The following is a 26,042-nucleotide window of genomic DNA, read 5'->3' as shown; positions in this document are numbered from 1 at the left end:
TGTTAGTTAAGAATGAACTTAAAGAATACCTTTGTCGCATAGATCTTCGCAGCCCATGAATGTTTGTAGCGAAACAGTGTTGCCCCTTCATCATTTGGAGTACCATAAGTTGGGTTCATTGGTGGCAAACACAAATTATCAGGGGGAATGTGTGAGTATCTATCACAAGGCGGCTTCGGGTTCTTTTACTCTTTAACATGAACAATTTCATCATATCCCTCCTCTTCTTCATATTCATCCTATCCCTCCTCTTCTTCCTCTTCATCCTATCCCTCCTCTTCCTCCTCTTTTTATTCTACTTCCTCATCCTTCTCTTCCTCTTGTCCTTCTCCTTCTTTACCCTGTCTTTGTTCTTCTTCCTCTAAATTTTCAACGCGTTCTCTTTGTTGTTCGTCCTCTTCATTTCCTTGGTATTCATTTCCTTGCCCTTCTTCATCATAATTCTCTTCTTCAATAACATTATCAATTGTATTCTCCATCACCTCTTGACTGACATCTTGGATTACATTGCGAACATTCTCTTGGTTCACTTCTTGTAACGATCCCCCTCCATGTTTAGCATTTTTAGTACCACGGTTTCGGAAATCCAAATGTATTCTACCACGATGGGTGGGAGTTGTCAAATCTTCATCTAGGTGGGGATTAGATTTTTTTCCTTTGTTCTTAATGAATGAAAACCACATTATTAGCTAAACAGAATATTGTCTTATCAAATAAAATTGAACATGGGATTAGATCAAACACAAAATTTTAACTTACTAAAGTTCGGTTTTCTGGTATAAGTTGCAAAGTCATCGAACTACAAGTTTCGTGTTGACAGATCAAAGTTCGGTTACCCCATAGAAATTGCGAAGTAACAGAACTATATTTATCAAAGTTCGGTTACCTATATAAATTTATTGACTAAACTGAACTCAAATTTCTCATATAAAGAAGGAGTTCGGTTACGATTTTTTTTTTTGCGAGCTTATCGAACTACATAGTTCGGTTACCTAAAAATTCCTAATTGGCCGAACTGTTCTTCATATTGAAAGTTCGGTTACCAAAATCTAGGGTTTTCAGAATTTCTCCTAGCCGAAATCTATACTGTAACTACCATTTTCTATGGTTTTTTATGATTTCTAATCGATTTCTTCAACCAAAAACGATTAAAAGGAATGGGTATGAAGGAAATTACCTGCGGATTTTCATTTTACTCGAATCGGACTTCTTGGCTGATGTTGGATGCTTGACTTGGTCTCCCGACTTTGCTTGAAGTTTTTTATCAATTTGAAATTGATTTGGGAGATTCGCTATATTTGCAAGTCCCGGACTCAATCCTGGAATTCTTGGTTTCTGCTTGGAACGCATTGTTTATAAAGATTGATTAATCGACGATGAAATTTTTTCGAATCGACGGTTGACGTCGATGTCTACCAAGAAGAAGAAAATGACGAATAAAATAAAAGAAAAGGTTTTGAAACTGATTTTAGGTTTTAATTTAGTGGGTTAGATTAGTGGGTAGTGATTAAATTAATGGGTTATTAGAATTAGTTATAACCATAATTAGGATAAGGGCAGATTAGTCTTCCCTAATCTTTTAGGACACCCCTTAGAATATAGGGTGGACATTCCTATCACAAAGTAGTCCCCACCTTTTTTGAATAGTCCCCAAAATATCGTTCTAGTTTTGACCGTGTGATCGTTACTTGGTGGTGGGCCTCATAGAGGCATAGGAAAGCTAGGTTTATAACATATTAGGCACGCGGCGTCACCGTAAATGTAATGATCATTGATGATTCAGATAGTTTCCATATTGCTGCTGATATTAGAAGACACTACTAGGCCACCCAAGGAAAACAAGAACTCAAGTCAGCGAAATTTTTCTAATGTGTTAAACCAGTAAAACTCCAATGACTTGCTTCCGTTGATACAGATGTTTCAAGAGCTAGTATTATTTTTAAGTTTTATCAAACCAGCACAACCCAAACAGTGAAAACATTCAACGACTTTATTTTTTTGTCATGTATACTCTTGAACTCCCCTTTCAATTCAGACTTGTTTCCTGTTTTCTGGATGACTTTCAGAATAACTATCACCTCTGTGTAGCATAAAGAAAACCTGAAGTATCAACTACACATATATGCTTCAAAAAAGAGCTGGACATATTTAATTAGTTGTCTTTTAAGAAACAAATATCTATGTTTTTGGTGAAGCAAAATGTGCAATTCACTTTACAGGAAAGTTATCATATAAGTAGGCATAGGACCGCACCCTTTTTTCACATCAATTCAAGAAACAACCAAATTAAGATGGGTATTCTTTCAAATTCATACCTAGTTGTGATTTCATTACTCATTTTATCAATCTCATTTGGAGCTTCATCAACAACCTCAGATATTCATGAAAATTTTCTCCAATGCCTTTCACTAAATTCTCATACTTACACTACAAAACAGAAGGGCTCTTGGAACGGTCAAGAAAACGTCCCAAGAGGCAAAAGGCCGTCCCAAAAAGGTATTAAGGACGGTTTTGTTAGCGTCGCCCGATCCACCGTCACTAATACTTCTGGGGACGGTTTGGGTTCTAGGGACGGACTTATAAAAACCGTCAGTAGTACTTTTTGGGACGGATGTAGGGATGTAGGGACGGTTTCTTAATCCGTCCCAGATGTATTTCCAACGGTCATATAATGCCTATTAGTAACACTTAATAAGCGTTGCTAAAGTTCAAAAATAAAATAAAATTTCTTTTCAGTTTCTTTGGCAGGATGCCTTTCCCTTTACCCTGTTAAACAATCATTCAGACTGCATTTTATCCCAAAATAGATTCTCACTCATGAAATCAAGTTGTTTACAAAAAAGATTCAGTCATTTACACTACCAATTCTCATACAAAAAGAACAAAAAATATGAAAAACAACCAAAAGGTGATATTTTCAGTCTGCACTGGAAGTGTATTTGAGTGCTTCTGCTCCAGAACGACCCTTTATAGCTCCTGAAATTAACTAAACAAATTGTATCCTAAGCTATATACTCAGTTCACGCTTGCTCATAAGAGAAAATGGAAATGAACAGTTTGAGCAGCTTCACACGGTAGAACTGGACTCACCTATTGAATAGTTGTATCTTGATGGACGAAAATAATTGAGTAATAGAGCTTGCGGATCAAAAATGAAGGAACCTAAATTGAGGGATACCAAAAGAAACAACAATATTAGTAAGGTTATATACTTCTGAAGTCAAAAAATAGAAAAATCTTTGACCAATTCACTCAAAAAATGATCTAGAACTGTTATTTGCCCGAAAAGATTAAGAAACATATTTTCTTGCATGACATGCTCATAACAAAGAGATAAGGAAAGAATAACACAAAATCTGCTAGAATAAGGTGTATACAATATCATGTTGAAATAATAAATAATAGAACTCACATGATTTTGCATCAGCGGGTCATTAACGAATCCAAGAATCTTATAGTACATTCTCAGTTGTTGTTATGTGACTTCTTGGAACCCCTCCCAGAGACTTAGATGATTTCACATCATTTCATCGCACAGCTTTTGGTGCCTGCCAGACAATTGGTCAATATGAGATTGACAAACTCGATGCCTGGTTATGTTTAGATCTCTAAGATGGATACAAACTTAAAACAAATATTAGATAATCAATGTCACCTGGTTGCAAAGTTTAAGAAGTGGCCCTATCTCTTTCTTTGAAAGATCTCGAGTACAGCTGGATACCTGACTTCTTACCTTTGATTGTACCTTGGACAACTAAAGGTAATAAACAAACTCTTTTTGCATCTGAAATTCCCAACACGGATTAGAACCCTTCCTGCACCTTTCCGTGTCGCATATCCTGCAACAAACATAAGTCGTTGTAAAACGAAATCATCAATCTACTCAATACATCATCAAACAGTTACATTATTCTCAGTAAGGGAAACCGAAACAAAGATCGACACATTCACAGTGGCAACAATCAGTTCTGCATGAAGAAACCAGTTTGTTTTGTTGACCTACTTAAATGCATAGTATCTTTACAGTCAACACTTCCCTAATAGATCTACATCTGTGTCACTTATTGAACCAAGGAAGGAAAGAAAACACCAGAGAATTTGTTCTAGTAGCAATAATTGACAATACAAAAGCCTTAGCATAAAAAGTGTACATAAATCCTTAGCATCTGATAGATTGTTAACTATTTTATTATCCACATTTTTGATGCAGGAATACTCGTTGCCTCACAAAAACATTACTAATCAGACTTTTATCAACTGTGCATAAGAGTAAACCAACTGTGCATAAGAGTAACAAATAAGACTTTTATCCACCATGTTCTGCATGTCCTATCAAGTTATCCAAATAGGAAAAACTGCTTAAAAAGCTTGTAAAGAAATGACCCATGTATACATAAATAAAAGAACAAAAACCATTTATTCCATAACAGAGATTGAGTGGACAGAATTCCTATAATTGCTTTTATCCCTAAACAGGACAGAATTCACAGGCACATACAACCAACAACAAGCATGAAACTTCCTCCTATCCAAAAAGCAGAAGCAGAAAAACAAAATAATGCAGGGAAATACTACCTTGTTCTTCAATTTGTGTTTTCTTCCGCAGATGAGTTCTCCAATACTTCTTTATCTCATTATCAGTTCTTTCAGGCATCTTACGAGCTATTTTCGACCATCTAAACACGAACATTATTACTACTTGTTTTTATGTTAAAAGGAAATGGAATATAAAAATAGACCCTCTTCTCTTACTTGTTTCCCAAGTGATGTTGAAGTTGGAGAATTATACACTCTTCCTTTGCATTCATTTGATCGGTTCGCAACTAGTTCATCCATCTCAATCGGCAACTCTTAACACTCCTCCTAAGTCCTGCAAGAAATCCAAAAACATGGTTCAATCCTTATTACTTAAGTCTGCACGTACCGGACTTCTTTTTTTCTTGTCTATTATTGAAACCTCCAACCTTCAGTTCTGGAGGCTCGAAAATAACTTGAATCCATTTTTCATCCAATACATTCAGTGCACATGTATCACGTAATATGTAAAGAGAATTTTAAACATCAATCTCATAATGAGCATAGGATAAATTTTATTTTTAACGCAAGCAGGAGCTTCAACTACTTGAATCATCTGTTTTGTTTAAAAAAAAACGCCCTAATGCACCGCGGTAGCCACCTCCAAGAGATGTAGGCACAGAACAATAAAGCACATCCCACTCTGAAAACCAAATTTGGTATGCGCCATATGTTAACAATCCAACCAGTAATCCAACGAAACATCAAATGCATATAAACTAAGTTCAACGATGAATGCAAAATGGTAGTGAGTATGGAATTACCTCCAAATATAAGTGGGTATTTAACAGGCTCGTAAACACAATACTTTTGTAATTTCTGAGCCACTTCAGCTACATCTTTATGCCCTTCTTTTAGTTAGGAAACTCCTCGATCAGTTCCAGTCACCTAATTAAACAATGTTCTATTATTGCTGAACAAGACAGAATTCAAAGGCACATGCCGCACATACAACCAACAACAAGCAGGAAACTTCCTATCCAAAGAGCAGAAGCAGAACAAAGCTAAATAATTCATGCATTTAACAATTAATGTGAAGCAGCAAGTCTAAAAATGGCATAGGAAAAAACACAGTGCATTCCCAACATGGCTTGACTCATATATGCTAAAAGGGGAAACCAAAGCTTGTGTTAGTAGTCAGATGACACTACATGTTAATTAATTCTAAGAGAAACATGTTTCTCTTGTGTTAGTAGTCAGACAGTAATTCCTAATTCATCACACTCAAAACTGAAATCACAATACTAATAATTCAATCAACTAAACAATCAATAAGAATGAGATCAGATAGATACACATTACAATAGAGAGAATTCGATCAGTAACCCAAATCGGCAAAAGATATAATTAATCTGTAGGTTAACAAAATTGATCGAGAGAAGTTTGGAAATGGAGAGAGGCTTACTTGATTTAATTTTGAATCCAAAAACGTCAAAGACAAAATCGAGCAAATTAATCAAACAGCAAACCTGAAAAATTCAAAGGGAATCAACAAATATACTGCGATTTTACCAAAAGCAACCTTAAATTCTTCGTTTCAAACATCAAACCAGAAAAAATTCACGAAGCTGAGAAAAAGATTCTTACCCTAAGTTTCCATGATTCGATTTCTTAGTGGAGATGGAGAAGAAAGTGAAGATTTCACAGAGATGGTATCGATTCCTGAGGATTTCGTGAAGATGGATGATCGCTGTCTTCGGCTGCGACTTCGTGGAAATTTAATTTTAGGGTTTTCAGGAAAAAATAAAAACAGAAAAAAATTTCTGATCGGGAGAAGAATAAGAAGAAACTGAAAACTATTTAACTATACTCTGGGGCGTAAAATAATTAAATTACCAACGGTATAATCTATTTAATTGGGACGGCTGAGACGAATTCGTCCCTACTAGTGGACCAATAGTGACGGTCAGACATGAGTCGTCCCTGCTAAAAAAACAATTGGGATGGTTTATGCCACACCATCCCAAATACACATCACTAGGGGCGGCTAGAGTGGGCTGTCCCAGCAACTACCTACTAGGGACGTTTTTCTTGGAAGTGGCCGTCCCTAGAAGTCTTCTTTTTTGTAGTGTTACACTCCAACCTACCCAAAACCAATCCCAACTACACATCCATCTTGGAGTCCAATATATATAACCAAAGACCCTTATCATCATCCACCAATCTCAAACCCTTTCTTATAATTACACCCTTGCAAGAATCCCATGTTCAAGCATCTGTAATTTGTTCGAAGAAACATGGAGTTCAACTTATGGTTAGAAGTGGAGGTCATGATTACGAAGGTCTCTCTTATGTCTCTGATGTTCCATTTGTAATTGTTGATATGATAAACCTCCGAGCCATCAATGTAAATGCAAAAGATGGAACCGCATGGGTTCAATCAGGTGCAACGTTAGGCGAACTTTATTACAGGATTGCAGAGAAAAATCGAACCCTTGGTTTCCCAGCAGCGGTTTGCACGACGGTTGGTGTGGGTGGACAATTCAGTGGAGGTGGGTATGGTTCCTTATTAAGAAAATATGGCGTTGCAGGTGATAGTGTCATCGATGTTAGAATAGTCGATGCCCATGGACAAATTCTCAACAAAGAAACCATGGGAGAGGACTTGTTTTGGGCTATTCGAGGAGGTGGAGGAGGAAGCTTCGGAGTCATTCTTTCATGGAAGATCAAATTGGTCCCTGTTCCACCTACTGTGACTTTGTTTACCATCACCAAAACCTCAGAAGAAGGTGCAACTGGTCTTGTTCACAAGTGGCAAGAAGTTGCGCCAAAATTTCCTAATGAACTCTTCATGAGAGTAATCCTTACTTTGGGTAATTCTACTACTCAGAAAGGAAAGAAAACGATCCAAGCATCATTCAACTCCATGTACCTAGGGAATACGACGAAACTCCTTCTTGTGATGAAAGAGAGATTTCCTGAGTTGGGTTTGAAAAGTAAAGATTGTACAGAGACGAGTTGGGTTCGGTCAACGCTCTATTTCGGTAACTTTCCGGCAGACGGCCCTCTTAATAACTTACTGAGCAGGAGTAAAGCAGCGAATACCTTCGAGGCAAAATCCGATTACGTAAGACGCCCCATTCCAAAAATTGGACTAGAGGGGTTATGGAGAAGAGTTTTAACAAAAGAGAATCCTGTCATAATATTCACTCCTTATGGTGGAAGAATGAATGAGATTTCAGAATCAGCAATTCCATTTCCTCATAGAAATGGAACTTTGTATATGATTATGTATGTGGTCATTTGGAACAAAGAAGAAGGGGTGGAAACATCTAAAAGATATCTTACCTGGATGAGGAATCTGTATAGGTATATGGCTCCATTTGTTTCAAAATGTCCAAGAGAAGCTTATGTCAATTATAGAGACCTAGATTTAGGTCAAAGCAAGAATGGCACTGCAAGTTATCTGTCAGGTAGAACTTGGGGTAAAAGGTACTTCAAGGGGAATTATAAAAGATTGGTTCAAGTGAAAAGCAAGTTTGATCCTGAAAATTTCTTTAAACATGAACAGAGTATTCCTTCTATTGCCTCGTATAGAAGTACTTATTGAAGCACGCACTAGAGATGCTAATGTATGGTAACCAAATAAGTAATATTCCACTGTGAACTCTGTCAAAACTTAATGATCAAATAATGAAGTTCTTGCTTATTCATGTATGGATCATGGCTCATAGGTGAATTTTCAATGCCAATCTGACATTTTTCTACAGTAATTTTAGTTTCTTTAGCAAACAGATAAAATTGTTCAAGCAAAATGCAGCTAGACTCACTTACGACAGTGCAATTTGCAGCTAGGTCTAAACAAATAAGGAGACTGTGACCTAAACAACGCCATTGAGAGTGTGCGATCCACACCACCAATGGCATGTATCTTTTTGCAGATGAGAAATACTGTTTTCTAAGCGGTTGGGACTAGCCATCACGTTTTTCAGTAAAATCACCGAAAGCACAGCTAAGCTTTTAACACTGCTCATCAAAAATGGTTAACAATTGCTGCCATCTGGATAGTCAAAAAATATAAAGAACAACCTAAAAGTCCACAGTATTGTCACCATCATTACCTATTATGCCGAGTATGGACCAGTAAGTCCATAAGAAGTCTCAGTTCTAATCTTTTTAGTTGTCTTAGGCTCATCAACCTCTACTTTATCTTCCTTTTAAGTTAATTTCTCACTAGTTAAAAAGGCATGTAGGGGATCAACAACATATCTCTAAAGAGAGACAAGTTTCAAATTAACATGTTAAAAAAACTCAACATCCCTAGACTACATAATAGTTTTTGCACCAAAGTCGGAAAAATCAGAACACGCAACCAAAAATTTATATGTAAAGTATACTCAGCATACCCTATATGAAGACACAATCAACATTTTTGTTTTCTATCTAGTTCTTTTAGAAAGAGGAATGACAATTTTAGTCAAACACCCCCACACTTTGACGCATGCATAAGAAGGTCATTTACCTTTCCATAAATCATGTGAAGTTTCATCTGATCCAATGGTACTCTATTCAGGATATACTAGTTAAGAGGACTTCCTCCCCCATAAGGCCGCAGGTAATCCTGAACTGATCAAGATGACAATTATAATCTCCTTAAGGATACAATTGTAAGGTTCAAGGCTTCTAATTGGTTTTGAACTTCAAGTTTATACATCTTAAGGCTTCTAAGGCACCATCCTTATCCCTAAGCAAGCATACAAGATAGTACCTCGTACAATCATCTGCGAAAGTTATAAACCATATTTTACCACAATGTTTTTGGGTTGAACTCATGTCAACTAGGCCTAACTGAAATAATTCTAAGGGCTTAGAATTACTCAGAACATTTGTGCTAAAAGGTTTTATAGCATATTTTGATTCTTCAAAGATTTCACTTTTGTGTTCAAAATCCAAACTAAATTTGAGTACGCGGCCTATGCTAGCCATTTAAGCATTGACTTATAAGTTTACGTTTCCAAGTCTATCATGCAAAACATTCAATTACACAAAAGAAAGCACAAGAATCAACTATGTTCACTTCATCAGTTTTTCCGTTAAGCTTATATAGACCCCAAGTCTATTAAACGTTTCCTAAAAAATCACTTCCCTTAGTTAGAACAAGTTTTCTAGATTTAATTTAAATCTTTTACTATCTACAACAGAACAAGATACAAGATTCTTGCATATGCCCGGAACATGAAAACTTCGTTCAATGTAAGAATATTATAGATATGAGCTTCTGCTCGACCTTTTCCTTTTATGCAACCTCTATCGCAGATGAGTTACTCATAAAGAGTTTCTCAACATCCTATATCCTTTGATAGAAGGTGAACAGGTCTTTGTTTCAACAAAACATGCTTGGCGGCTCAAGAGTCCACCCACCGATCTCTCACATTGGTAATTAAAATAACTCCCGACATCATGCCACTGAACTCGTTCTAGTTTTTTCAACTAAATTAGCATTAAATTTCTACTTATTAAGGTTTTTATGTTGTCTACAATTTAGTGCCGTATGACTAGGATTTTACACACATAAAAATCACCGTTAATTAAAGTAATGCTAGATTAGGGTTTACGAAACATACCTTTCTTAAGAAGACTACGCTTAGAGTTGCATTTGATGTTCCCACCTTTGTCAGCTTTGAAAAAATTGTATTTATCCACATGCGCCTGTTAGCCATGTCCCTTTCCATTTTCATGTCACAATCTTTGTTTATACTCTGACTGGGGAAACGGTAATTTCCCAATCACCTAAAACACCACATCTCACAAACCTTAGTTCCGAATCGGAAAATAAAATATGAGTTTTGAAGATAACATCTATATCTACAAACTTCGTTTGAATCACCATTTCAAAAAACTCATGGTTACCCCATAGAAAACTACTTTAGTTAACAACAAATTTATGCTTGTCAGAATATTTCAGGAACGTTTCCCTGTTTTGTAAAATATCAAAAAAATACTTTTACAACACCAAAGGGTTATTATATAGGTAACTATCAGGATGTCTACTACATTAGGTCTAAAGGGTTCATCGAAATTCCTTCTAGATTAAAAGATAAAATTGAAACTCTACCGCTGACCAGAAATTCATTTTTGTTTTTCACTCCACAATTAACATCCATGATTCTCAAACCAATCAATCGTTTTCTATTATTACAAATAATAATATCTTAAGATTGTTGGGTGCAATAATCAAAAACAAAGAAAAATTAAATAAACAAAAGTTATTGATACTTAGCTCCTTTATAATGGAAGTGATTGCTTTGACGAAACGAACAAGCTCCCCATATCTCCACAACAGCAACAAGGCAAAACTTTGGAAAGCAGAGTGAGTCACGTGTTCAACACACTTCCCTTAAGACATTAGCGCCAGGCTACACTCAAGAGTGATGTTATAGCCCTCACAGGAGGGATATCTCCAGGATAAAACACCCTACTACACCTACTACTAGAATATGTAGTAGATGCTCAACTAGAGCTTGGCAACTCCGAAAAACCATTAAGGAAAATCTCGAACGCTTAAGGAAGCAATATAAAAATATATTCCCTTGGGGGTCTCTCTAAAATATAAAGAAACCCCTTTCCCATGGATTTATAAAAATAGTGAATTTGTTTATATAATTGACAAATACAACTTAAAAAGAGCGACTCCCCGATATGGGACTAAAAATCTTCTATAGTCTCTTAAAAACAACCAAAGAGTGGAAACTCCACGATGTAGGACTAATAAATTTTTCATTCATAAAAGAAACAATTAATTATTATTTTATTAAAATCTTTAAAAATCAATTTTATTAATCATTTTTCCAGCACTTAACACCCTTATGTTTCCAAAAAACAAAAAAAGAAAAGAAGAAGGGAAGAACTGGTGTGAATTCAGATGCAGACCAAGAGATGTTCAAGGCGGGACGCTGACAGAACGCGTCTACAATGCTTGTATGACGCCCCCATGTACATGTCTCTTGTGATTTTCATTCGTACACAAGTTGGACGCATCTGGGACACGGATTGGGACGCGGATGGGTCACTACTCACAAGTTAGGAAATTTGAAAACTCATGTTGTAACTATTGTTCTCTTCTCGGCTAAAAAGAAAAATTTAAGAAACTTGTAGAGAAATGGCTTTCCTAAGTTGACTAAAATTCTTTTACAGTATTATTTCGTGATACTGAATTATTGATGAATAATAATTCTATTTTTAGTACTGTACCAAGATAAAATTGGCCGACCCGCAGCCGGTCTAAAACGAGGCTCTACCAGTGTCCGGTTCATTCGCGTTTGGATCGCCAATCCGGTCAACCATGACTCGTTTGCTAATATTATGGGCGTTTGTGTTATAATAGGAGAAGCTCAGTTTTGAAGTTTAATCAGGTTATCGGAATTGTCTTAGAATCTGTGTCTATTTAAGGCACCCGGCCATTAGCGTTTTTCTGCGTGGTACAGAATTTCTCCTCCTCTATTTATCGGAATTGTCTTAGAATCTGTGTCTATTTAAGCTTCTTGAGTCTCCGAAAGTAGTTTGCTCAACATCGACGTCAAAAGTTGATCTTCCGGCTCCTCGATCTCAGAAAGTAGTGTGGAGAATTGAGAATTACTCAAAACTAAACAACCAAATCGTTCACTCTGATACTTTCTCCTTCGGAAATCGGAATTGGTATGTGTGTGTGACTCCTTTTAATCAGAATATATATTTTAGCTAAACTTTTTTGATAATGATAATAACGATGATGATTTCATGAACAGGCGAATGTTACTGGTTAACACCATATATACCGAAATACATGGACCTCGCTTGAAAATCTATCTTTGCCCAGTCGATCATACTGACTCTAATTTCAATTATACATTATCTTTTGGCCGTTATTGATCAAAAGAATGACTTGAGAACAGTGAAAACAGGTTGGAGTAGTTATTTGTATTTAGGGTTATAATTTCTGCATGTGAGTGTCACTTATATAATTGTTTTTTGGATTTCAGAAGTAAAACGTGGATTTAACCCATCGTGGAATGGTTATCGTCATGGACTGTCTTTGAGACTCGGTAAATACGACAGTCCAGATAATGGGTATCTCTTGGATGATACTTGTATCGTTGAAGTTGAGATATCTAAAGGGAGATCGAAATCTAAAGTGGTGGATGTGTTGTTTATCGCACTGTTTTTTTTGTCGTATCTAATCTCTTTTGCTTCATGTGTTCTGTTTTTTTGTCGTATCTAATCTCTTTTGCTTCATGTGTTGCTTTAGGTCCTTGGTCTTCTTACAAGATCGGTTTCTATATAGCCATGATATTGACTGCTAATAGTTTTGTTGTCGGTCACATTCTTCCGTGTCTGATTTACGACTTTCTGGGGAAGAAATCTTTGGCGTCTTTGCCTGAAGAAGTGATCAAACTTGAATCAAATGCAGAGGTATCTAGTGCAGTACACATCCCAGCTTAGTAGAAGAAGACGTAGTATAGAAGCTATTTTTCTTTTCTCTGCTTCCCATTATTAGTTTAGGTATTATATTATAACCAGGGAGAGTATGTCTAGAATTGACACTACTTTTGAAGATTAAAAAGGCATTGCATTATTATTTTTATTCTTTCTGTTCAAGTTTCAATACTTTTCTTTGCACCCTCTTCTCATCTATGCAATCTGTGTATTTCGTTCATCTCTATCGTTGTACATTAGTTGGTATTCAGAGACTATATTTTAGCTTCTTATAAACCAAGGTTACCAAGCTATCTTCTGATCTTAACGGCATGCAAGGTCAGTTTAACACCACGCACCGACAGTTAACCCGATTAAATATAAATATGAATAAAATCGGAGTTCTTAAATATCCAAACAGAAGAATCAACCGAGAAGACGTTAGATTCATCTTCTAAAAAATAAGGAGAATCAACCACTAAGAAGCACAATTTTGTCTACACCGACAATATTCCAAAATATATCAGAAGTTTTAAAAAAACAAAAAAACAATGTAAAGCGTTTCTTCACAATAGCTAGATAGTGCTGTTGACGATTCTCTTGAAAACACTTTATTAAAATGACCCTTAGAAAATAAGGAGAGTCATACGAATAAAGATATTAAATGTTGTTAAAATTTGACATAAACTCTATTCTTTAAAAATATAATTGTCAAACCAACTTCAATATAACATATATCATACAAACAATTAGGGGAGGGACTTGGCCGAGGCAGACCTGAGATAGAAATTCCTTGCACACATTGCCCATCGAACCCGTAAAACCCATTGAGGTGTTTCCCAAGTATGTTCAAGTTATGTTCCTCGGGTTCCCCGAGTTTTTCGGGTTGGCTCAATGTGATAATAACAAATTTAGTAATAGAAAAATTTAATTGCTCCATTTACGTTAAATTTCCAAATAACTGAAGATTATTTACAATAATATAAATCTTTTCATACTGAATGATTGATGAGATAGATATAATTTATATTTTCATTAATGGATTTGAAGATAATTTCTAAATTTTTTATAAATAGATAGTAATACCAATTATGAAAATAATCTTATTTATAGTTCTTCGGGTTGGCGGGTTATTTGGTTTAGAAATATTTGTGCCCATGCTTGCCCAAATTTAACTCGGGTTTATAAAATTTATGTCCAAACTTGCCCAAAGTTCTGATATACGTTGTCCATGTCCGCCCCAAGTCCCACCCCTAAAAACAATACATAAGAATTTGAAAAAAAATTATATATTTAGAAAGGTTTTTGAAAGACCAATCCAACGAGCGTAAATACAAATATCAAATTATTTTTATTTTTTGAAATATTTATTCCTTAAATGATATTTAATTTTTTTTCTTATTTTCTAATGTGTAGATATCATCCATAGAATTTTCAAAGTAAAACTATTATTCATAGTTATTTTTTTTAGTGTCCAGATATTATCCATGGTTTTTTTCTAGTCTGTAAGTATTATCCACAATATTAATTAACCTTTCATAATTGTTTATATACCATAGTTTGTACAATTAAATATGTTTAGAAAAATCCTTTTTTAAAGAGAAACAAACACATAAAGAAGTTGTGTAGAAAATATGCACGACTAGAATCCATGCAGGAAATATGCACACCTACATTATGTACATGAAATATTCATAATTATTTCAGGGTCCAAAGAATAATTTGCATAATTATTTCCATGACCCTAGGGCCAAGAGAGTAAAACTCATGTTTTCTAGGGTCATAAGAGTAATTAACCCATCTGCGATTCGTAATCCATCTGTAATAGAAACCAGACATGCTTTAATCTGGGAATAAGCTTGGTTTCATTAACCTAATTTCCTTCATTTTATAACCATCTCCATCTTTGTTATTTATTCATAAACCATTCCTTTAAGAGGTATTTATAAGCTTTAAATATTAGGGTTGTACATGGTAACGGTTAATCGCTAAAACCGAACCGAAGAAAACTAATTAGAAGAATACCGAAGCAATCCATTTACTAATGGTTGGTTTTGGTTTGAAAAGATAAAAACCGAGAGTAATGATTTTGGTTTATGTTCGATGTTAAAAGCAAACTGAATACCAACGGTAAAACCGATTAGTTTTGATGTAGTTAATATCAACTATTAGATTTACCTTAGATTAACTGTATTCATCACTTTTATCTGTAGATTTAATCTACAAGTATCTATATTTAATTTTAATATGTAATTTTATATGTAATTATTTTTTTATTTTTTTAAATTTTTTATTTAATTGTCAGCTACATGAAACTAACAAAATAGTGATAAAACCGGAAATGAATGGTAAAACCAGAAACCAACGGTAACACTAAAAACTGAAATTGTTGGATAATGGAACGTTTGGTTTGGAAAATTAAAAACCTGAAATATTGATTTCCGGTTTTGGTCCAGATGGATTCCCAATCATATTCTTTCACAAATATTGGAGCTTCATCAAAACTAATATTTATGGTTAGAATGACAGAATTTTGTGAGAAAAGTTCCATTGATGTCAATTGTTAAGCATAACACCGGTTTCATCACTTTGGTACCTAACAAGGATCACGTTGAAACTGTCAAAGACTATAGACCTGCATGTCTTATCACAAGTGTTTAAAAAATACTTTCCAATGTGCTTGTTGTATAATCTAGTAGAGAGTTTACCCTAAACAGAGAAACACTACTGCTTGTTCTTCTCGAATAAGATGCTCTAATGATTAAACACAATATAGAGAACTAAGAAAGAACAAGAACGATTCGAAAAAAAATAGATTTCACTAAAAGAACTAGTCACTCAAAGCTCTCCCACAATAAGAACCCTAGATGCTCATTTCTTCTCTCATAAACAAATGTTTATAGACTCTTCAAGAAGAGGATATCTATGACTCTAACCTTACAGGTACTTTTATAGATAACACATACTTGACCCCCAAAAACTTTAGTTTTCTACCTAAATTAGATAACCGACTCAAACTAGGAAACCATATAACTTGGGAAACACCCAAGTTATGTTTCTGACCCATTTCGGAATATTCCAGAATTTAACGGAACAAAACCTAATAATCACCACCTTTTGTGACGTGAACAAAATCAGCAGCCGTCTTCTTACTTCTTCGCTTTGCATATGAAAATATTCTTTTGTCTCACACTTATTCAGGGAGTCCCTCCAATAAGATCCCTCAATTGTCTAGGTTGATAATTAAGTTATGTCCAAGGAGGACATAGTCACTGAAACCTTCCGTTGAGTTTTCTTGAACTTTCGTTTAGAAGCACCACCTAAGCCTAACCTCCTACTTGTTGCATCAGAGATGCGGTTGTGAAAGTTGTTTTTAAAGTGGTAATTAAGATATTGTTCACTCGGACTTGTGTAGGCTCAGTTTCATACTTAAAAATAGAAAAAAATATATATAAAAGGTTGTCACAGTATCAAGAGGTATTGAGACAAGATTCCACCAAATTTCATTCATGTGATTCAAATAATAATTCCAATCAATTATAGCTCAAATATTAAAAATATGGACTCTTATTCTTTGCCAAAAATAGATTTTTGAAAAGCAATTACTGTAAATAACAAGCACGATGTATCAAAAATACATAAACCAAGCATACATCATCAAACATCACACCCGTTCAACAAAAATCATAAATCAATGCAAATAGTCATGAAATAATTATTAGAATTACCATATGTGTGAAATAGGGCTTCCTACGTCATCCCAGTGTTGGGGTTTAGCTCATCATGTTAATCACTTTCTCAAAATACATGTTAGTTGCTCAAAACTTGATTAAAAGGATGAAAATGTGTAAAACTGCGAGTTTTGTAACAGATATAATTGTTACAAAAACTAATGCTTCAGAGAACACTAACAGAACTGTTGCGAACTCTATATATTTGTTGGAAACATTGTTACAACGTTGTTCTCTGAACGTTGCGATAGGTATTTCGCAAATTTCTTCTTCTTCTGCGACGTTGTTCTTCGTTCTGCGACGTTGTTCTTCAACACCAGCAGAAACAACAACAGCAGCGGAGCTTGTAAATCTCTGATTCTCGCCTCCTCAAGTCTTCTCATCCCCCCAAACTCTCGACACCCCTTCAATATGACCTAACCAATCTATTTATATCAAAACGACCGATTAAATCTCTCCAAAATCTCTTCCTTTCTCTTCACGGCAAAGTTGTGGCAATTTCTTGTTTTAGAATTTGTACGCATTTCTGAGCTTTCCTTTTGATTCTAAACTCTTCCTTAGATATATACAAATCTTTGGGAAGGTTTATAGCACTTTAATCTCTCTAAAATTTCCTAAAACAGGTCACACACGTGACTTTCCATATTTTGATGTTGTGATAAAAATCCATCGATTGAGCCCAGTTTAATCGCTTTCAACACCCATATTACATTCATAGACCCATAAGGAGTCTATCCTATGAAATCAGAGGTTTAGTCGACCTCAAACTCCTCCAAATCACGATCACCAAAACTACCGGGCGTGAAATTCTTTTTCCCGCCAATTTCGGGAATTTGAATTTTGAGAAGGGTTTACCCCTTATCTAGTATTCGCCCATTTCCGTTGCTGGAGTCCGCATAACACTCGTCCCTTGGGTGACTTTAGTAATTTTTCTGGGATGTTTTCAGCACTTTTTCGGGGTCCCTATGGGGTATTTATGGGGTGTCTCCAACATACTTCTGGGGTGCTTCTGGTACGTTATCTACGGAGGTTCAAATGCCACATTTTGAGCCAATTTTTCCGCAAAAGCTTATTTCTCCAAAAACACCTACAAATGCATAAAATAATCGAATAAGTACAAAATCGAACACTAACAATATATAAATTAAGATATATTAGACACATAAATGCGTATATCAATCTGCACCACTGGAACAGATGTTTCTTAAACATCTGGCACCACCAAAAACAACTATTCCATGTAATCTATACAAGTTCCTGCACCGTCTTGCCACCAAGATTACATTATCTCCATGATATACACTTATTACTCCATCTTTATTAGAGTATTTCATTCCAAGTGAATCGAATCTAGGTAAACTAATTAGACTCCACTTCATCTCCGACACATGTCTAACATTTGTGATTGTTGGAACTGAGCCATCAAATAATTCCAGGCGAACTTCACCGACTCCATGAAACGGCAATCTAGAGTCATTCCCCATGTAGAAAAACCCGCTGCAATCTTCATAATTGTTGTATAATGAAAGATTATTGCAAGCATGCACAGCGACACCACGGTCTAATACCCATCCTCCCTGAATTTTCATATTTGCAGGCGTCAGTAGGACCTCATCACAAACCTTCTTCCAGTAGCATCGCTAAGGCTGCAGTATCTTTAGGAAAGTTAGCTGAATCCTTCCCAAAACCTTCCCTCTTCCTAGGAAAATCTCTAGCACAATGCCCTGGCTGACCGCACTTGTAACAATCACCATTGAAAACAGTTCGTTTTCCTTTATTGTTACCAACTCTCTTTCCATCAGGTACATAAGCATCTTCAGAAACAGTACTAACCCGATCTCTCTTACGGATCATTTCCTCCGCAGCTAAAGCGTTGCAGTTTCTTATGTAGTAAACGACGATCGACTCATAGAATTCCGTGAAAACTTCTTGCAGGATTCTGGAAGCATACAAATTATCTGTAGAGCTTTGTCTTGATTATTCAAATTGTCACCAACAACTTCAAGTTTCGATTTTAATGAATTAAAGGCAGAAATATGATCCATTATCGGAGTATTCTCTTCCATCCTCATATCATGTAAAAAACCCTTAATAAATACCTTATTAGTCATTGTTTTAGCAATGAACAAACCTTCAAGAGAATCCCATAGATGTTTTGCTGATGTAGCATCCTTGATTGCAGCATGACCTTGCACATTTCTAGCGAGATGAACCCAAATCTCCGATAAACACTTTTTATCCATCTTTCTCCATGCATCAGTAACATCTTCTACCATCTCCATCTCATCTGAATTGCTCTTTTTTTGTTGCTTCATCGTTGGACCTTTTAGGGAATCATCCAAATCTAGCACGACTAGATAATCTTTCATATTCATCTACCATAGAAAAAAATCATAATCCCCATCAAACCTTTCCATACGATAAGACTTTAATTCTCCATAATTTTCCATCGCAGCAACTCCTTCTCGATTATCAATGCTCACTGCACCAATTGTAGAATCCAGTAGAGAGTTTACCCTAAACAGAGAAACACTACTACTTGTACTTCTCGTGTAAGATGCTCTAACAATTAAACACAATATAAAGAAATAACAAAGAACAAGAACGATTCGAAAAACAAAAGATTTCACTAATTCCTTGAAAAAATCTTGCAAAATTGCTTACCTCAAAAGAACTATTCACTCAAAGCTCTCCCATAATAAGAACCCTAGCTGATCTTTTCTTCTCTCACAAACAGATGTTTGTAGACCCTCTAAGAAGAGGATATTTATAACTCTAACCTTAAGGGTCCTTTTATAAATCACACATAGTTGTCCCCCAAGAACTTTCTAGGTTAGTTTTTTACCTAAATTATATAACCGACTCAAACTAGTAAACCACATAACTTGAGAAACACCCAAGTTATTGTAGACACCCTAATTTCGTACAAAATTTGAAGGGAAAATAATCGTTAGGTCCTATTTTATGTGGTCCCAAGTTAATTTGGTCCACCAACAAAATGGGAGTTCTATTTGGTCCTTATTTATTCAAAAATATTAAAGTGTCTAAAATACCCTTTTTCTCTCTTCACGTGTATTTTCTTTTCTTTTCTCTTTCTTTCTCTCTCTTCTTAACATTAATAAATAAATAAAAAATTAAAATGAAATATCTTTCAAAATATAAGTTGAAAAATAATAAATTTTATATATTCGGAGAGGTCTCGTCGAGATCTACACAATGAATACCCATTATACTATATTTCGAAATTTTAAGTTTCTCGGTATAGTAGTAGTTCATATCCAAGAATGAACACTATTTTAGAACATGGTAGTTCATTCTAATTCTAGCAGTTCATTTCTTAGTATGAACTCGTATATACTAGCAATTTATTTTTGTATAATGAACTCATAAAAGTACTTCATTATTAAGAATGAAGTCACAATAGGAGTTCATTATTATAATTCACATTGTAGAATGAACTCGTGATAGATGTTCTTATTATCGAATGAACTCATAATGATTGTTCATATTAAAGGATTGAGAATTCATATTTTAAGATGAACTCGTAATGATAATCAAGTATGGTACGTAGTTCATATTGTAAAATGAACTCGTAATAGGTGTTCATTATGGTAGTTCATATTATAAAATGAACTCTTAAATGATAGTCCATATTGTAGAATGAACTCGTGGTAGGTGTTCATATTGTAGAATGAACTCCTAATAGTATTTCATATGGTATAATGAACTCGTAATAGTAGTTCATTATACAAGTTCATTTTGTAGAATGAACTCGGGTTATAATTATTTTTTAGCCCAAGGATAACGTGAAATTAAAAGCTCAAAAACATATCAACAATGGTACTCGTTGGAAAGCTATCGTCGAGGACTTTCCGAATATATAACATTTATCATTTTTGGACATGTGGTTCAAAAAATATTTCAGTTTAAAGTTTTTATTTATTTATTTTTATTAACAGAGAGAAAAAGATAAGAAATGACATTTCTGGCACTATTAAAATATTATGACGCCATTGATGACGTCATTCCGCGTGGACTGTCCACTATAGAACCAAAGAATAATATTTAGAACCAAATAACAATATATACTTTTAAAAATGACCAAATAAATAGTTGACTGAGTCAATTGGACCAAACTAATTTCAATATATTATTATTAGAAATAAATGGTATTTCCTACCGATTTGAAATCGTACTTCCGCGAAACATGGTCTAGGAAAACACGGTTTTTATGCCTATGTTTAAGGTCCAGGGACAGACATTTTTCACCTAGACCAATAGTACATCCACTAGGTGTTAAACTTTAACTAAACTAGTGCTCATTAGTCCTATAGTCCAAGTGAGTTGGACGTACACCAAAATGAGCTAAAGTTCACCAACTAAGTATCCACTCATTCCCGGCCCTGAGGCAAAGCACCCGAAATACAGCTTCGGGGATCAATTGTTTCGGGGCATCAACTTTTTATTTGTCTGTTCTATCTATTCTATTATATAAAGGGAACACCCTTTAATATAGCACTTTGAAGTTGCAAATTATTTTGGACAATTTTACCCCTGCATTATATTTTTAAAAGAAATATATAAAAATAAAACTGAGGACATATTGGTAATTTGGTTTAATAATAGAGAAGAAAAGAAAAATTAACTTCATTAAAATAGACCCAGACCAAGTTAATTCTTTTTGCACGTGCGTTTGCACGTGTGGAACATTCTAGTATATAAAAAAGTAAACACTTCTTATTTATTAGTACAACTTAAAAGGGCAGTATAAGAGAAAATGACGAATATTCTGGAAAGATTTATGGAGAGACTGTGATTGGTTGTTGAGTTTTATGAAAACGGTTCAGAATTTTGGAGATGGTGCTGTGTTAACAAACAAGCTATGAATGTCTTTACACTTTCTTGACAAAATTTAACAAATCAAGGAAATACTATTATTTTCTTTTTGAACGTACACACCAGGTGTAACACAATCGTTGTTGACTTGATGAGTCTCAGAAAAAACCATAACAAGAGTGGAGAGAACTCAAAGGAACAATTTTTTGAGTAAAAAGAATGCGAAGGGAGGAAACAATATAGCTTGGAAGAAAGTCAACAAACAAAAAAGATATGGGTCTTGGTTTAAACGATCTAAAAGTTGTGAATATTACTCTTTTAGCTAAACTAGCTTGGAGACTTCTTCATGAACAACAAGCCATGTGGTGTAAAGTTTTATTTTAAGGGAAAATATTTGTTACGTGATAATACTGCACAAAAAAGAAGTTCTTGGGTTTGGTAGAGCATACATACATGTCTTCAAATTATTAGAGAACACTACATTATGGAAATTGGAGATGGCAAAGATATAGAGGCTTTGAAACACATATGGTACTCAAAAACAGAAGAAATGAACACCACTGCAACTGCTATAACTCAACAACAAGGTATTCTTCACATGAAAGTTTCTGAGTTTATCATTGAAGATTCAAAAAGCTGGGATGTCAATAAACTCAAAGATTGCTTCAATAATAATCAAGTTCAACAGATCTTAAATATAAGAATTCCCAACTCTAGCAAAGACAAGCTAAGATGGTCTCCAACAAGATGTGTAAGGTTCACAACAAACTCTTTATACAGGAATCTGACAAAACCTTAAGATTCTCAGCAACATTATAACCCTCTTCAAGAAACTCAATGGCTGAAATTATAGCATATGGAAGTCCCTTACAAAGTTCAACATTATAACCCTCTTATGGAAACGTTGCCAAGATATAGTGCCAGTTAACAAAAGAGTTAGCAGATACAAGAAAGAAGTTTCTAGTTTTTGTACATTCTACAACCAAGAAAAATAAACATCCACTCATCTTCTCAGCAACTTCCATTATACTGACATCATATGGTTCGGCATCTCCACCAATCAAAAATAAATCACAACTCTGTCAAAGATTGGATCATCTCCTGAGTTGCTGAGGGAAATTCTCTAGAAGCCTCAAACAAGAACCTGGAAAATATTGCAGCTTGTACCTTATGGAACATATGGAAAGCTAGATGCGAAAAAGTCTTTGAAAAGAAATCTTATCATCCTAGGACTATTGTGCATAAGATTTTTTGTTACATGAACAACATAGAGATGAACTGCATTAGCCATAATAAGAAGAATCAAAACCAAAACTGCATGAAACATAATGAAACCTGGAGAAAACCACCATTAGATTGGTTTAAACTGAACATAGATGCTTCTTTCGCTTGTCAAAATACTAATTCTGGTTTTGCTTTAATCATTCATGATTCTACATGGAGATTCGTGGCAGCAATGGCCTTCTCAGCAAGGTCCGAAGAGGTGAATCAAGCTGAATCAATATCTAATCTCAAAGCTCTTCAATGGGTTAAAGGCTTGGAGCTAAAAAAAGTGATTATTGAAGGAGATAATAGGTATGTAATTCAGTGTTATAACAGTAGTTATGTTGAAGGTTTTAAATGAGAATATCAGAATATCATCTCTGATTGCCAAAAAAATCTTTCCAAAAAAGATCTTGTAATGTTGCAGCTGATATGCTAGCAAAACTACCTAGAACTAGCATCAGATTCCAAACTTTGTTGGGAGAGCCTCCTAACATTATTGCTAGAAATCTATAGTCTGAGAACAAGATTTAGTCTGTGTGTTTTATCTGTAAGAGGTCTAGGTCTTTCCCTTTTGTACTCTGTTGGTTTTATCAATAAGTCACTTTACTTCTTCACTTTTCTTCTACACTCTACATACATATGGTAAAGTAAAATATCATGTATACATGTGGCCAAGTAATATCATCTCCATCACTCAGGAATAATAATTACACAAAATACTGTTTTCTTCGAAAACATAAAAGTTACACTAAACAGTACAATATAATCCACTGCACCATTCTAATATGGAAATAAACGAAAACAAAACTAAATTTGAAGCAGACGTTCCCACTCTTGGTCAAACTATGTTGACTGGGTCAAATGGTCATAGGGGCAATTTTTTGGTGTCTGCTTTGGGCATCTCGATGTCAGGGTCGTCCCTGTATCCACTAAATCCAGTCCAATAATGGACGTTCACCACAAGCAGGGGTGGGAATTTCATCTGTGATCCGTGGACTTAACCGGGACCAACCGTATTTTTGTGGATGGATGTTTGGACCGTTCGCTAATGGATTGGACGCGGATGAGATTTTTGAAATCCAATGGATTAGGGATTGTGTCCGGATGCAACCTTGAAAATCCGTTGGACATCCATATCCGTTAGATTAAGGGCATTTATATAGTTTATAGAAAATATATAGATAGTTTTGGAATTTTTAAGGTGTTTGCTTGGAGTGTTGTCCATGGCACTTCTATATTTATATACATATACAAAATGTGTAGGTTATATAAGAAGTCATCTATATATGCTTTATTTTTTTCATTATAAATTTTAATTAACACAAATTCATTGGATTATCCGCACCCAATCCGTTCATTCGTGCATCTATTGGATGCAAATCCGTTGGATGTTGGATTGGATGCGGATGCCAAATTTGAAATCCGTAGTGAATTAAATTGGATGCGTATGGGGTAAAAACCGGTCCATACCGTCCCATACGTACAAAGTGTCGACACCTTTTTTTGGTTTTGTTTGCAAGACATTCCATGTTAGCAAGATCATAGATTAAATGATATTCGGCTAGTTTGGTAAAAGAGATCAAAATGATTTTTAAGAATTTTTAAATTAGAAATAATATTGATTCATTTGGTTAGGATATCTTGGTTTTTAATAACACAAAATTGGTTAAAAAGACTAAAACCAACAATTCCTGGGTGAAATAGATTTGTAGATTTTGATATTGTTTATATGGACAAGAATAAAAAAATACTGTTCAATTGTCCATTTTAGATATTCTACACAGGATTTTGTTTATTCATTAACTGGAACAGTCCATTATGCCCTTGTCATTTTAAATGTTGTCGAAACCATCATATTCAGTATTTGAAGAAGAGAAGGAAACTGAGAAAGAAGAACGAACAACTACTGCAATTGTTATTTCCATGAGGTTGAGATCGAGAAATCGAAAGGGATTAATTCCAGAGAATGAATCAAAACTCAATAATGGAGAAAAAGAGACATGATCAGATGAAGATGCTTCTGAATCTTAGAGATGGAAGTGTTGTTGCTATTCGAATATGATGTAGAACAAGAAGAGAGATGCGTCTCGTGATTGAAATGAGAAGATTTAAATGGGTTTGATGTTTGTTTACAAAGAATTACAAGCTGGGTTTGAATTGATTCTGTGAAATTACAGAAAGAAGATGGTTTTTGATGAACTAGGGTCCCTGAATTGAAATATGGCTTCGTGGCTTTGGTGATGGATTTAAGAGAACATGAGATAAAATCATTTGAAATCTAATATTGTTGCCATTGAAATTGGAGATCAACATAAGAGATTCAGTAAGTTTTTCGAGTTCAATTATAATAAGGAACTTTTGGTTGAGCTTGATTTTGAAGATGACAATAACACAGATGAGCTTGGAAAGAGTTTCAATGTTGAAACAATAAAGCGGTGTATGTTTGTTGCCGAAAGTATGATTGAATGACGTAGATGGAGAACTTCTTTTCTGTTTGCATAAAATTATGAGTTATGAGTTTTTTGTGGATTTGACTTGCAGGGAAATAGAGTAGAATAAATAACCACAAAAGAAGAAGAACATAAGGTCCATAGCCTCTATCTCTCACCTATTCGATAAAATTACACATAGAGGAGCTTTAATCTGTTGTTTAGAGTGAAAACACCTGTATATTTGATGTTTGGTTCATTTTGACGATTGGTTTTTCAATTGTAGATTTTCTTCAATTTTTTATGATAAAACTTGAAATCTAGATGAAACTAGTTGGTTTTTCAATGGATTAAACCATCTTATATATTCTCACAAAATCATTTTTTGGCTAGAATGAAACCAGTTTCATCCTCCATATTATGAAGAAAAAACAGATTTTGGTTAGGAAGAAACTGGTTTCATCTTGTATATTCTGACAACATTCTATAAATTTATCCACAGTTGTCTTTCTTGGATCTTCGTTTATTTGAATGTGTTCCTCTTTGTGTTCCTGATTTTGTTCGTGAACCTATAATAAGCGAGTTGCGTTTAGCATCAGACCCTAGCATAGATCAGTTGGTTATTCCTCGTCATCTTTCGAACAACATTAAAGTTACTCGTAAACGTACAATGACGGAGTTGCTCTTAGGTAAAAACAACAGCTCAGATCAGTCACTTATTCCTTTCTCTCAAGAACTTGTTTCGTCTAAAGATTTCCCCATGTCTCAAGAACGTGCATTCAATGGAAAGATGGCACTTAAAAGATCTTGCAAG

General features: G+C 34.9%; 1 protein-coding gene across 1 annotated transcript; it reads left to right on the top strand.

Moving 5' to 3' along the window:
* Positions 1-2,287: 2,287 nt before the first annotated feature.
* Positions 2,288-8,188, top strand: LOC113328953 (berberine bridge enzyme-like 15). The gene is made up of 2 exons (XM_026575953.1): positions 2,288-2,439; positions 6,663-8,188. The coding sequence occupies exons 1-2, from the start codon at positions 2,292-2,294 to the stop codon at positions 8,123-8,125; spliced, it is 1,611 nt and encodes a 536-aa protein (XP_026431738.1). The 5' UTR covers positions 2,288-2,291; the 3' UTR covers positions 8,126-8,188.
* The last annotated feature ends 17,854 nt before the right edge of the window (positions 8,189-26,042 follow it).

This window comes from Papaver somniferum, unplaced genomic scaffold (assembly GCF_003573695.1).
Source record: "Papaver somniferum cultivar HN1 unplaced genomic scaffold, ASM357369v1 unplaced-scaffold_114, whole genome shotgun sequence".
Classification (NCBI taxonomy): Eukaryota; Viridiplantae; Streptophyta; class Magnoliopsida; order Ranunculales; family Papaveraceae; genus Papaver; species Papaver somniferum.
The sequence above is the reverse complement of the archived record's forward strand: the minus strand, read 5'-3'. Positions and strand labels throughout refer to the sequence as shown.

Excerpts from the sequence above, each read along its gene's own strand:
- LOC113328953 (XM_026575953.1), top strand. The coding sequence starts at position 2,292 with ATGGGTATTCTTTCAAATTCATACCTAGTTGTGATTTCATTACTCATT. Across the intron at positions 2,440-6,662 it reads TACTTACACTACAAAACAGA|CCAAAACCAATCCCAACTAC; the intron begins AGGGCTCTTGGA and ends ACTCCAACCTAC.